The 15,439-nt window shown below is 38.8% G+C and overlaps 1 protein-coding gene across 3 annotated transcripts in view; it reads right to left on the bottom strand.

The window, feature by feature from the left end:
- LOC105438994 (protein Wnt-5b-like) overlaps positions 1 to 15,116 on the bottom strand; it is a 42,377-nt gene extending 27,261 nt beyond the window's left edge. The window contains exons 1-2 of one of the 3 annotated variants that reach the window (XM_030971937.1): positions 14,828 to 15,116; positions 5,247 to 5,721 (exon numbers count right to left, since the gene is read on the bottom strand). In XM_030971937.1, the coding sequence (XP_030827797.1) occupies positions 5,247 to 5,473 (227 nt within the window). In that variant the 5' untranslated portion in view covers positions 5,474 to 5,721; positions 14,828 to 15,116. Of the gene's footprint in view, positions 1 to 5,246; positions 5,722 to 5,872; positions 6,172 to 14,827 lie in introns of those variants that run through there. The other 2 variants (XM_030971938.1, XM_030971936.1) reach the window with 2 other exon arrangements.
- Between the last annotated feature and the right edge of the window lie 323 nt (positions 15,117 to 15,439).

Genomic DNA, 15,439 nt, shown 5'->3' with positions numbered 1-15,439 from the left:
GCAAGTTGAAGTTATTTTGGAATTTTTCTCGAAAATGGCAAATTTGGAGGGCATTTTTCTCAAATTTGGTCAGTGTAAGGGTATATAATTTTGTATAAGGCTGGAAAGGGCATATCTTCAAGTATCTAAATCCAAACTAGAAATGCAATCGTGTCAGAACGATGTGCGTGCAATGACGCCGTGTGTCTACGTGTCAAACGAAAGAGCTTCTCTCGGACTATCCAGAGCAATTTGCATGAAGTCTGTAGCTTCTGTGATATTGGAGATAGGTAGGGCGAAAGAAAGGCATCAACAGTGACCTTGATGGGATGGTACTATGCCTACGAAGTTTGAAAGAAATTGGGATAGGGGAAAGAACCTAGAAAGGGCTCGCAAGCACTGCGTGCACAAACCAATGGGATTTGGTGCATGTTTGACATTGCAATCAAGTTCGTTGTGGGGGCCAAAAGCGTGAACCCGATATGCCCCATAGACAATGCGTGTAATGAATGGGCGGAAAACGTGCAGGATCTGTATTATGGCCGGAGTTAAATTGTTTTTTCTCTCTCTCTTTACGTCTCTTTATGGGCCGTATTTGGTATCATTAGAAAGAGAATTTCATGGTTGTTATTGTAAACCACTCTCTTTTTTTCTATGATAATCCTATCGAAACACGTGATGTAAAATAGATGTATAGGACAAAATGGCGTCTTGAATGGCCCCCTTGACCAATTTCAAAAATCCGGCCAAGAGGTGCCCTGCGTATTGGAACTCGGCATGTCACTGCAAATTTTCAAGGAAAAAAAAGGACGTTTAAGGGGCGAAAAGCAGTCTGAAAAAATGACGTCATAGCCGAAACGTGTTAGGTTCGGGCGGAAACTCGGCGGAATTCGTGTAGTGATCTTTGTTCAAATGCGATTTACTCACAATTTTCTGTGTGAACATATATAATACTTGGTATCATCCGAAAGGGCTCTTCATTGCGGTCAGTTTGACACCATTGTTAACTGCGCGCAATGTATTGCGCGCATTGAACGCGCTATTACGTAATCCATAGTAAATACATCATTTTTGGCGATAACTTTGCGCTGACATATTTGAATTTTACCAAACTTGGTAAACAGTTGTCACGTATATGGATACATATATCTGCCAAGTTTCATTGATGTAGGTATAAAGATCGCCATTTTAAAGCAAGTTGAAGTTATTTTGGAATTTTTCTCGAAAATGGCAAATTTGGAGGGCATTTTTCTCAAATTTGGTCAGTGTAAGGGTATATAATTTTGTATAAGGCTGGAAAGGGCATATCTTCAAGTATCTAAATCCAAAAAAGGGTACGGGTTTGCCAAGCCATTATGGAGATACGGCCACAGAAAGAAAGCCAATTCCCAGAACTTTAGAGGGCGCTATTTATGTTTTGCATAGTCATTGGAGCATGAAATTTGGCATGGCTATGTGCAATTATAAGATAAGGATAATGTGAGATTTAAACACAAAACGGAATTTATATGAGAAAGTTATGGCAGTTTTAGATTTTTAGGGGTCCATTTTTCAAGAATTTGAGAGATTTTTGACGGAGTCAGTTTCAGATTTGAATTTTGAGTACGAAGATGGCATTTTGAAGGTCAGGTCATACGTCGCAGATGAAAGAACATCTATTAGACTATCTAGAGGAATTTGTTAGAAGTTTGTAGAATCTAGGATAGTGGAGATAGGAAGGAAGACAGAAAGGCCTTAAAATGGACCAAAAACGGACAAAATGGCGCCTGGACGGTTATGCATGAGTGATTTCGAAAATCAAAGAATGTAGTGACCTTGATGAGATGTTAGAGACCATGCCTATGAAATTTGAAAGGAAAAGGACATGATGAAAGCACCGAACCAGGAATAACAAACACTACGTGCAAAACGAATGCGATTTCCTGACGATAAGGATAAGGAACAGGAAAAGGAGGAAAAGGAGAATATTAATGGGGCAGAATGTGAACGAAAACAAGGCAATGACGAAGGTTCGTCATTGCAAAAAGGGTACGGGTTTGCCAAGCCATTATGGAGATACGGCCACAGAAAGAAAGCCAATTCCCAGAACTTTAGAGGGCGCTATTTATGTTTTGCATAGTCATTGGAGCATGAAATTTGGCATGGCTATGTGCAATTATAAGATAAGGATAATGTGAGATTTAAACACAAAACGGAATTTATATGAGAAAGTTATGGCAGTTTTAGGTTTTTAGGGGTCCATTTTTCAAGAATTTGAGAGATTTTTGACGGAGTCAGTTTCAGATTTGAATTTTGAGTACGAAGATGGCATTTTGAAGGTCAGGTCATACGTCGCAGATGAAAGAACATCTATTAGACTATCTAGAGGAATTTGTTAGAAGTTTGTAGAATCTAGGATAGTGGAGATAGGAAGGAAGACAGAAAGGCCTTAAAATGGACCAAAAACGGACAAAATGGCGCCTGGACGGTTATGCATGAGTGATTTCGAAAATCAAAGAATGTAGTGACCTTGATGAGATGTTAGAGACCATGCCTATGAAATTTGAAAGGAAAAGGACATGATGAAAGCACCGAACCAGGAATAACAAACACTACGTGCAAAACGAATGCGATTTCCTGACGATAAGGAACAGGAAAAGGAGGAAAAGGAGAATATTAATGGGGCAGAATGTGAACGAAAACAAGGCAATGACGAAGGTTCGTCATTGCAAAAAGGGTTGAGTTGAGGTTAAAGATGGCGTCGTGGGTTGATAGCAGATACAGAAGGGAAAGGAAACAATGCAAGGCCACTATACATGGTGGGGATTTGGCAACTTCAGTTTGGTGCTGATACCACTCGGGAACAATAGACCCAGGGAAAATATTGGTTACGGCCTGTCGAGCTGTAGTCGCCGGATAGTGAGAAATCACTTTCTCTCTCTCTCTCTCTCTTTCTATCATTTTCCTATTTTCCCTTTTAAATCCCCCTCTATCTCTCCAGTTTTCTCCTTTTGTCCTGTCAGATGTTTACCTCGTTTTCTCTCTATAAATTGGTATATATCTCCTAATCACTCATTTTGAATTCATCGATTCATCTCTGTCATTCCATTTTCATTCATTTCTTTCTTTCATCTGCATATTCTATTTTAAATCTTTCTTAACTATTTTCCCTTTTTTAATCTCAAATTGTGTGTGTGTGTATGTTGTGTTTTGTTTACAAACCATCCGTTATCCCCTCTCCCTCTCATTCTTTCTCTTAATTTTGTTATTTCAACATTCATGTTAATTTACACTTGCTATCCATGTACCTGTTTCCGTCCATCTATCTTTCTTCTAAACCTTCTTCCCCTCTCCTTCTTACCACACTATCCAGTTCTATCGCCAAGCAAAATGTTCGGCGCCACGCAAACACGGCAAGGGAAAGATGATAGCAGTTCCATTGGGTATGTATGGCGTAGGCGTTCATGTAATTCCAACGTTCTACCTAACTCCATTTCGTTACGTTACATTAATTGCCCTTTGCCCTTATGTCTGGCTGACTAAAATGATGTCGAAAATTTGCACCTATTCCATGTCAATTTCAGGAAAAACAGGCTACGCAAAAAGTATACAAGACGAAAACACATTCCTTTTCATAATGCAATATCAGTTCAGTTCATAATCTTTCATTCATTGCACTTCTTTCGTTAACATATACATGGATCATTAAGTTAAATGACGATGATTTTATATTTAGAGTAAATTGTTTATCGTTAGACGGCTGCATGCAGAGAATCATTAATCGGTCCCGGTGGACTGGTATAGGAACGAGTGACCGACCTTCCTCCCCGACCTACTCTATCGCGAATACCTTGTCCTCAATAAGAACCCAATTTTCACGGCTCTTTTAAGAGTGTCACTCAACTAGCTAATCTGAATGGTAAAGGATTCTCAAAACATTTGAATGAAATATGATTTAAAATAGGTGCCATTTATTGAGATTTAAATAGCAAACAGTTAAGTGTTGAATAATGCCAATAAACGAATGTTATTTCGTCCAATCACGCAAAGTGATGGAGCATTTTCTTTGATGATGTTTCTTCATCTTGGGAAGATCATTTCTAAACAGGTTGGCTAAAAGGCACGTATTTTCAGCATCAGTAAGAACAAGACAATTATCAATCTATACAAAAGAAAGAAAGGCTCACAGTTTCATTCACTGTGATGATTTTATTCTTTTTTTTCGGGAGGGGGGGGGGGGGCTTGGAGGTCGACAAGCTGCCATCTTCTACTTGATTTCGATTTCGTTAATTCTCATAAATATATGGCTTGCGGACAATATCTTAAATCGTAAAGCTATCAGTTGTCACGCTATAGTGCTCCCTCCCCTCCCCTCTCTCTCTTTCTTACATCATAGATCCAATAAGTATGTTTTAACTCATGTTGACCCCCTTCAAGAAAGTCAACAAGTGGGAATATTGATTTTTGTTTATTTATTCTTTCTTGGTATTTGCTAAACCTGTTTTACTTTGAAAGTTTGTATGAAGAAGAAAAAACAACTTTATTTTCCCCTAACACGATGAAAGGAGTCGGAAGATGAGCTCTTTGGTGATATCTATCCTTTCACAATTATATGCCTCCATACATTTGTCTCACCAATCAGACATCACATTTATCTTCTCATCGTGATTAAAGGTTTTTATCACCATATAGAAAATCTCTAGCAGCATCTCCTCAGGGAGAGATTAGATAATCAATGTGTTTATATATAGTATACTGAAAGGAATAACCTACTGCATTTTCTTCTCTTTGTTGTTATTGTCAGTATAAATGGAATTTATAGGGCGTGCAAGATAGAGTCGGACTGTGAGTATAACAAAAAATGGCCATGTCTGGCATCCTCTTATAATTATTAACTTAACAAAATGCTGTTAATCCTGAGAGCATTTATACGGTAAGGTGCCATTATGACCTAATCTGTTATGTTGGTGGGTAGGCATTAATGATACGTTCGTATTGATAAACATATGTAATCACTACAAATTGAGCAGTACCAAAGAACCACATTTGTATAATCACTTTTATGGATTCCGTAAACTACTCACAAATCAGACATCATCATAATGACTTCGAACATAAAAGCTTAACTCGACAAAGAAAGGAAAGTGTGGGGTGAGAAGCTGAAAGGATATGAAGCATGTATTTACATCAAAGGAGAAAGTTTGTGTAGAAGCTAGGGATATAGATAGAAAGAGGGAGAGAGACAGAAGTAAAGAGAGGGGAACGATCAAATCAAATTATTGACTTACATCCACGTTGTATCTTGTGCTCTCGTGAAGGATGGTGATAAAATTCCAACAAAAGTCCAAAGTAAGATTAAGGCGTTTGATAGTATCGTCATAGACGGTCGACATAGGAGACGAGAGAAGCGTCGACTTATCTTCCAAGACGTCTGCGATCTCCGATTCGACGTCATGTTCTTGCAAGGGCTGGCAGACGGAGAGTTACTCGATAAGGAGTTCGTACACGTTTCCATTTTGCTTTTTAATAATCAAAGCCAACAGCTATAGTTCATGGGACAGAATGATCTTCGTCATCACGCCGATGGGATGAAATTGACGAAGCTTTTCTGTATTTATGCTTCCCTCCTTCTTTGTGGGTTGGTAAAAAAAAGCAGGTTCTTTGTCAACAGAACTGCCGTCTCCTACCTGTCCAAGAGTCAAAAATCAGTGCTGTATCCTCAATCACTACCGGCAGCTTTTCGAGCACAGTCCTTCCTTATTCCTGAAAATGAAAGAGGGGAGAGCAAGAGGACAAAAGCTGGAATCAAATATGTTAAAGACTTAACGAACAAATGATTGAAAAAAGAGATGAAAAAATGCACACCCCACGATATGAAATTATAGTTTAGTTTACCACCGGGACCAATACACACCTACCTTTGATCATGGTATGTGGGAGGAACGTAATCCACAAGGTCTTTCCAAGATAGAAACCATCAACATGCCTCAAAAAGATGACGTAGAATTGTCCCGAATGAAATTTGATGACGGAGATCAATATTCAATGTTTTGACAAAGCCGGGCGAAAATCTTGCGAAACTTGTTAAAATTTGCCACCTTCGGCTTCTGAGAGCTGTCTCTCGTAAGCTCGAAAAGATGAGGAGTGAGAGAGAGAGAGAGAGTCTGACGGGTAGGTCCTTGTACGTCAGCTGCCTGCGAGACAAATGATTACCTGGTTGTGTGTACGGAATATTGGGTGCACTCACAGCCCTCGATCAGTAAAGAAACCAAGAAAAAGCTTCGACGCGACCTCTCATTGGCTCGAACCAACATAGGTCGTTTCGCTACACCTCCCTCGGACTTTGATACTATCCCTTTGGCATGTGAATAGCGTCAACTAAACGAGCCAGCTAAATTCCCACCCGTCCCTCTAAAAAAACATAATCACACTTTCATCTTGCTCATGAATGAGGATAGTGATGGAGCTAGAAATTTCAAGTCAATAACACGAGATATAGAATGACAAAGAGAATGAATGATCACATAAAAGAAACAAAATCGAAAAGGAACCGTTTACAAAATCTGAGGTGTCAAAAGGAAGAAGGGGGTATCGTGGCCGCAGGAGCGGCGATCCCGGGGGAACGGGGGGGGGGGGACACGTTCCCCCTCAATTATTTTAGGGGGGAATCGTCGTCCCCCCCCCCCCCGGAAAATTTGAAAAAGTGCCAACAAAATGTTTAGCATACACTGAATAATATGACTGCAACACACTTTTAAGCTCTGGAGGGCCCAAGAGTGCAGCGTTTAGACTAATACAAATGCAACAAAATTCTCGCTCGGTCGCTACGCTTCCTCGCATAAAATCCGGTCGCGTTAATTTTTTAGGCGGCACAGATTGGGGTTAGGTGCGTGTTGAGCCTTTAAAAAAAAGCCCCAATCTGTGCCGCAGAAGAAAATAACGCCCCATGAATAGAAATCGCCGCCCCTGATCGAAGGATGAATATATCAAACAAAATTCTTTGAAACTTGGATCGACAATGGTGCATTGGTTGTGAGGGAGAATACCACGAGATGATTTGTGACGAGATGACATAACCGTTCAACACAGCTAGGAAAATAATAACAAAAGTGTCTAGGTAACGAAAATATGTAATATTAAAAACTAATACCATTTGTATGTGTGGACGGGTGCGCGCATGTGTGGGTGTGTGTGTTGGGGAAAGACATAGGTGTAATTGAAAATAAAGTATCATACAGATAAACATTCAAATTTGTGCATGAGATATCCTTTTCCAGTTTTTCATGGGGAAAAGCAACATCTAGTTTATTCAAACATATTTGTGGCTTATACACCCAGTAAATAAGATCGATTGACGATCTGTATTGAAAAACAAGTCAGAAAAAATCTTGGAACCAGCGGGACTTGAACCTGCCATCTACTGCTTGCCGGGCAGCGACTCTACCACCAGGCCATCACTGGTCCATGGCACAGTCACGATGAACTAGAAACAAATACCCAAGCTCTCCTGATTCATTCTGACTCATTCTGACTAAAAAAAAACATCTAGTTTGTTATCAATGAAATGGTTTCATTATTAACAGCGGACTTATGTCCATATGTTTTGCTATAACCAAACAATTCCTAAATAAGCATTTGGACTCACGAGTTGTACCCCCCAAAAAAACTTTCAAAATCTGTAACTCGGATCACAAGCAACGAGAGAAATAGTTTTGAATTTACTAAATCACTCCCAAAGTATGTTATTTGTAAAGGGAGTTCTTATCGAGGTGCTTGTTTATGATTTCCGTTATTGAATGTATTGAATGATATTTCAGTATACGAGTGCAACACTTGACAATGGTTCAGGTATCCAACAAAATATAATGTTCTGCACGTACATGTGCTACGTCTCTTCCCCTCCCATCTAACACGAACAAATAGTTACATATAACCATTAACATCTAGATTTTCAAAGAAAAGCTCCAAGGAAACGTATCCAATTGTTCGAAATCAAGAAAGGATCTGCATATCCATCATTGATTACCGCCCAATACGCTTTTCAAATCGGCAACCCCTTTGGGGGATCTTCGTCAGGATATAAAGTTCCAATTAATCACCGGATTTTCGCAGATCTTCATACCTCTAGAGAGAGAGTCAGAGACACACAAAGGAGGTGGCTAGATTCTTTGCTTGGCGAGCTAGGCTTTGGACTGATTCGATGTTTCCATTGAGATGTGTGTTTTGAATGTGTCAAACTTGGCGGTGGAAGAAAGAATGATGACATTGTGCGCCCAGATACGACAATGAACTTGGGGGCTCTAATAAACATGTAAAGACTACAAAGATAGCTTTCACAGATCCTTGTTCATCTTTAGAGATCGATGTCGCATTGTCAATGGTTCAGAATGAACTACAATAAAGCTCCATTCGATAAGATTACAGTATTTACAGATACCTGCAATAATACAGTCTATAATGAACTTGCCCAATGAGTTTTGGTGGATAGAAGAAACAATACGTTCATCCCGTTGTTAGGCCTTATAAAGAGTCAAACTTAGTGACACATGTTCTTCTAAGATTTTCAGTAATGGTTCAGCAATACTTAAACAGCAATTGAGAGCGATGATTCTCGATGTATTTTCTAAAATAGATTAAAAAGTAAAGTAATCACACGGCCGCTCTTAAGATATAATTTTCTATATACAAAAAAAAAAATGTAATGATTTTACTTAGGGTTGAGTTCCAAATGTCAATTGGACCCCTCCTTGTTTTTTCATTTTTGTTTAGTTACGTTCTCCAAAGTTGAAATCATATGCCTGTGAAAGGTATACATCAGACTATGACAGGAAAATTCACATGGTAGATATAGTGCAAATAAATACACAGGCTTGCACTCAAATAAATGCAATGAGCGTGGCTTTAAGTAATATTGAAAACAGTTTAATAACTGCTTTTATTGCATGAATATCAAGTATTGTGGAGAATTGAGGACATAATCAACTTCATTATTCAATTTATTTCATTCGTCTGTAACCGAACCATTGCATTCTTGTAATATTTCACCGCTGTGGTAGAGGTATCATGGTCTAGGCTAAAAACAACATTGACAATCTGACAATGTCGAGTTGACTTTTTTCAGTCATTCAACCCGGACGTATTCCAACAAAATATGACATTTTCATTTCGGTTAGTGTCTACTATATGGCAAGTTGGTAGTTTAGCTCGGAGGGGGTATACATAGCCTGTGAACAGACTAACCACCGATTGACACGCATGGAAGGGAGCGCTATGCCTCAAGCGCTCACAAAAGCCCTTTAACATTCAATTAGGAAATTTATGAGAAACCGTCACGTCAAAAATAGAAGCGGAGAAGTTGATTTTGACGTAAACCGTGAACTCTGTAAAAATAAAACTACTGGAAGCAAAGGTAAGGAGTAAAAGAAGAACCTGAAATAGAAATAAAAACGAAGGGAAGTCGGGGAAAACAGAAGGGTACTTGGCAACCCCAAGGGGACCAAACTCATGGTTTCGAGCTCTTTCTAGAAAATTAACAATGGTTGAAGTTTTGGCGAATACCTTCCTGCAAAGCCACGAACACTGGGAATATTTATTGAGAGGAAAGGCTAATCTACCTGTAGAATAGCTCGCATAGTTGTTGCTTGTGTGGTTCGGTACGAAATTTAAAACGTCCAACTATTATGAGTTTTATTGCCTAAAAAGTGTTATTCCATTATGAATGGTAACAAAACGAAAGTCTGTTTTTAAGCAAAACATAGTTATTGCATGCCGGTCAAATTTCAAAGTGGCATTGAATTTGACTGACCAGAAATTAAAATTGTTGGCATACCGCTTGGGTCGCTGTCAAAACTGGACGGAAGTTTGAGAGATGACCAATGACCATCGGCCTTTGGTGGCCTACTTTATATACAACGAGCGTGATTTTTATTTTCGGATTAAATTCATTAGTTCCAATTCGGCAAGTTCAAAATATTAATAACGATATTGACAGAGCTTTTACTTTACTTTGAGTCCAAATATACGTATATTTTTCACAATCACGACATACTCAGTTACACTATCATAGAAAAGTTGCAGAACATTTTAAGTTTAGGTAAGACAACCGATTTGTTAGTGAGGTTGCTGAGCGATATTTTTTCACGCAAAGAAAGAGGACCGATATGTTCGATGTGGTGTTCATTCAGATATTCTAACTTATATTCATCAAAAATCTTAGACTGAACTTCAAATTATTTGGGAAAGATAAGTACAATAAAATGAGGACATAATTTATAAATGGACATAACATATAGGTAGAATGCTCTCTTGACAGTAAAGGACTGATCTACAATATTGATAGTATATCCACTGATTTAGTAACTGAGCACACTGAGGAAAAGATTTGTCGAAGGGGCTAATATTTTGACTACATGTGTGTCAAATAAATGGGTTGCATGAATAAGCAGTAGGCCTAATTGTGTAGTATAGCAATGAAGTAGCATTAGCGTCAGGTTAAGGAGCTGAAATGGTGATGCTTGAAATGTAATAATGGAGGCTTTATAAAGGCTATTTTATTTACATTGTCTACATTGGTACCGTCGTTTCTATACGCTCTCCTATTTCTCAAAATAGGATTACTAAAATACAATGGTATAACACCGTCATAAACGCCATCGTGTGAGATGCATGTTTTTATGATGTCTTCTAATTCAAGTATTTTGTTAACTCTCCTGTCTCCCTCTCTTACTATAACGACTTTGGCTTCTCCGCGTCTTCTCGACGAATTTATGACGAGTCTCGAACCTAGGCACTTCTCATCGCGTTTGAATATAACAAAATTTAACTGTACTCATTCAAATATGTGTTTTGAGGACCACGACACCGACTGCGAGTGTGGAACATCCGCGCAATCTATGTCACACTAAAAAGATGCCCACTCCTAGATGACCAATGCTGCCTAGAAGACCTAGTGGCAGCAAATGAGAAGGCTCTTCAGTGTGCAAAAGCCTGGCAAAACATTTGAGATCAGATGATGGACACGAAAGAAGGACCATGGCAATTAATTAAATGGATGCCGATTCCTCTTAATATTTTCATAAACCGTTAAAATTTAAAGTTATTTGACTAATTCGTCCTTGTTTTCACGAAGTGACGGTAGTGAGGAAAATCGTAACGCAAAGTGAATGCAATTTTTTTTCACTACCGTCACTTCGTGAAAACAGCGACGAATTTATTCCTTGGACCAAGTTTTTCAGGGTCCAAATCAACACCCTCCTCCCCGTCCCCACTTCCACTGTAATAAACTCACCCCCGATCAAATGACCCAGTTCACATACCCTATCGACAATCGATCTTTGGTGGTGTTTACCGTCCCTTATGTAACATGACGAGGGACGATGTGAACCTCGGGTCTCAGGTAGTCCATTGACGGGCTGGGCTCGGCTGTGTAACCCATCCCGTTCTGCTGATGGTTGTGGGCGATTCGGTTACATGTAAAGCGCGGGTGAACGACCCGCGAACCGAGCCCGAGATGCGGACTCTGACCATAGGCAAGGGGAGACTTTCATAGGGAGTAAGAGAGAGAGAGCTGGAAGGCAATCGTATGCGTTTAAAAGAGAAAAAGACGGGAAAAATCATTCTGAATTCCTCAAACTTTCAAGGACAGCCATTCTGGAAATAAAAGGAGAGATATGGTGGGGGCGCCCCCCCCCCATCCCACCGATCCTCACTACGCTAAGCAAAAATTCAGCGAACTCGGTAGCCAACAGTTGGTATAAATCTTATACTGCTATAAAATGCTTTTTAGTATGTAAGCTTTATTATTACTTTCTTGAGACCCCCATAAGCATGTTTAAAAGCCCCTAGAATATGTAAAGTATGTCTTTCTAAAGGGTGCGTTTTTAAATAAATTTTACTCGAGCGTCCTTTAGTTTTGCTCAACCCAAACAATACTTTTACATGGCTTTGAAACTACTGGTAGGGTGGGATTCAGAAACTATGTGACCCCTCCCGTCCTTTGATCAAAACCAAAACGTAACAATAGAAAACATTTTATGTAATGGACAGAAAGCATCTGTCATGTCTGTCCAACGATGAGGGCACTATCATGACAATATTTATGAACTACTATACACCTTAAAACTTTTACATCTCAGCCCAACCATGGACCTAATACAAATGGCCCAACACTTCATGAGTGAGATCAATACCTTTTTATAGAACAGAGTATCCCCCCCCCCTCTCTCTCTCTCTCTCTCTCCTCTCTCTCTCTCTCTCTCTCTCTCTCTCCAGAATTCTCTTCTTTTCCCCCTCTCTACTACGCCCTCTCGCTCTAACCTTATTTTTCCAAGCGAGCCGCCTCTCTTTCTCTATCTCTTTCCGTCTCTTTTTCTTTTCTTGTTATAATATTACCCCTAATGCCCAAAACACACATTTACACTTATCAACATAGTACAATGTTGTGTTGTAAGGGGGTCTGTATGTGCTGTTTGAGTGGGTCTATTATGATGTATTATGGGGAAGAGACCTGGTAAATCAACATCCCAGCAATGCGAGAAAGTTTGCTCACGTCTTCATCTCTCACGTCAATGCAAAAATGGTCGGCTCAATCCCAAATGGAACTACGGTAAACCTTGATTTGACTTTTCACAATATTTATCAAGGGTCCCCATGTTTAAAGGGTTTCAGAGATGCGTGAACACCGAAGAGGGAGAAGATTTTACCTGTATCAGGGTGATATATATATAATATGACGTGGTCTAGTCAATCATTTATCTATTTTGTTGTTTTTTTCTTCCATATTTTCGCTCCACAGGGATTTTATTGATTTTCATTATCTTGAAACAAATTAATAAATATATATTCAAGGTAATTTACATTTATAACATAAATAAAATTGTCTTCGCGAGATACAAGTATTGTTGAACTGTTGAGTTAACAGAAAATTAACAAATCAATAATTCATTTCTGATATTCATGGAAAGAAAAAAAATACAGAAAAAATATCATTTTAAGTAAACAAATTCCTGAATTAAAACCATTTCATTGTGAATTTATTATTTCTACAATTCGAATTTGCAATATACTTTTCGTTTTTGAAGTAATTTAGAATCGAAATTCTAATATTATCAAAGTCAGGCAATTGTTTCTTTATTTTGCAAGTATACACCACATGTCGGACCACAATCAGTATACAATTCAATGCATAATTATTTAAACCTCTTGAACCAAATAATTTATCTTGTAATGAAAATGTTAATTTATTTCCGGTTCCAGTATAAATCCAGTGCTCTAACCTATCCCAAATATGTTTATCTATTTTGTATGGTTGAATAATTAGATAACGGGGCAAGAGGTTCATTTGCACAACCAATAGTGTCACTGTCTTTCATCAAACTGTTCGATTCTTTGCCACAAATGTTAAATTGTCTTGATTGGCAAACTGTCATTATGATTTGTACAAAATGGGAGTTGAGATAATGTCGACAGAAAGAAACAAGGTGGGGCAACAAACGAAAAAAAAACTGATTTGAATTTGAATACTACCATCTATGGTAATATGGCAGCATGGTGCGTTCTGGTTCTAATTTCCGAATGACCAGTGGTGACTTCTGTTGACAGTAATCAAATTTGAATAAAATTAAAATTCTTCCATCAAAACGTTCGTGTGCAGTCAACTCAGATATGCCATTTAAGAAACCCGTGTCAAAGACTCGGATATCAAGTTAGCTATACTTGTTAACCACGCCTTCCTTAGGCTTAGTCAGTTATAAAATGTTAAATTCTTGCCGATTAGCGTGTCGACGACATTAGTTCGTAATCGGGGGCGTGATCGCATTACGGATGCCATCAGAAGACAGGCTGTGGGAAGACATCATCCCTCGTCATCCATCGACATCGTGACAGGATGGCATTCGGATTGGAACTGATGCTCAGAGTATTACATTTGTCGTGAGCAGGCTAGCACATGAGAGTACGTGCATAATCATCAGTTGGCATAGACAGCGGGGTGGGTGAAGAGAGAGGGATGAGACAGTGTGGACATGGGTGGAGAGAGATGTTGGGAGAGATGTGATGAGAGGATAGTGGGGTGTACAAGTGAAGGGATAACAAGAAGAGGAAGTGATAGAAAGAGAAATGGATGAAGATACAAAGTGAGATAAGAGCAATTAAATTCAAGCACAGATTTGTGCTCATTTAGAAATCCGCAATATTAACATAAGTTGGCATTCAGAACTGATCCGTCATAAAGTACATTTATTTTGAAGGGATAAAAAAGACGTGAAAAGAGAATGATATACGAACTAAGATATTATAAGAAATTCATAGAAAGGACTAAATTCAACGGGTGAGACTTACATTAGTTTTGAAATGCATAACATTTATACGATGTGACAATCAGAAGCGATCGCCAATGATAAACGCATCTATTTGTAATTTGTTTCATCATTCTTTCTCATACAGCGTAGCATGTAACGAATTTCAGAAAATAATTTATACCAATCTCTTAAGGATACTCGGGTTTAGAAACGTCTGTCCTTTTCTACCCATCATACATTTTAATCAAAATCATAACAACAATCATGTAGATACAATTATCTTATGCTTCACTGGACTGTGGTTATTATATGTGACGTGTATATCACATTCCATCCATTGACATCCGACAAAGCATATAAGGCAGTAATACTTTGATTGGAAAGAATTATAACAGACAGAGATAAAGCTTTCCAAGGTTTCGGATCGTGTTCATTTTTTCACAGACGCAATGAATTCAATGTAGATACCGCATGAGATTAAGTAATTACATGACTAATAACACTCATTCTGTAATGGAAACACATGTACAAGACAAACAGTCATGGCCTCTAAAAGATTACTCCATGCTCACCTGAAGAATGGATGTCAGCCGAAATGAAAGAGAATCCTCGAAATTTGATAATCCAATGATCCGTCATTAATTATTCATTCATCTGATACATTTATGAGTAATCATGCTCTAGTTACAACAAGGTTCAATCACATGTGTGTCCTACTTCTTTTTATCTTGTCTGGCCGGAATGGAAAATAATGTCACCGAATAATGTTGATCTCCTCGCAGAGAAAATAATGGCGTCCGTGTCGGCAACGCGGGGAGGGGGATCGAGGGGCGGACTCTAGCTGGCGAATGATATTCTTCGTCCAAAGACTTGTATAGATAGGAGCACCTACCTGGGTGTCCAGACCTATTGCTTATTTTATTTTATGACCGGTCTGTCCAGGGCTTACAACTCCCCAGCCTATCAGAGGCGGCACAGAACCAAAATAAATGAGGAGACTGGAGTGACACCTTTTGTTTGTAGAAGAAAGGTCTGAAGAAGCGCATTTTTCTTATACCACTACATCCATTGTTCGGCTACACAAACGAGACTGCCGCCGAACAATTCATTTAATCTGATAATCGGTTACGGTTGCTCTCACTCTATTGATTAATTTGTGTCTGATGTCGTTCTTTTGATACTGC

The sequence above is a fragment of the Strongylocentrotus purpuratus genome, unplaced genomic scaffold (assembly GCF_000002235.5).
Source record: "Strongylocentrotus purpuratus isolate Spur 01 unplaced genomic scaffold, Spur_5.0 spur5_scaffold_6, whole genome shotgun sequence".
In the NCBI taxonomy this organism is placed as follows: Eukaryota; Metazoa; Echinodermata; class Echinoidea; order Camarodonta; family Strongylocentrotidae; genus Strongylocentrotus; species Strongylocentrotus purpuratus.
Note: the sequence above shows the minus strand (reverse complement) of the source record. Positions and strands in the feature narration are given on the sequence as shown.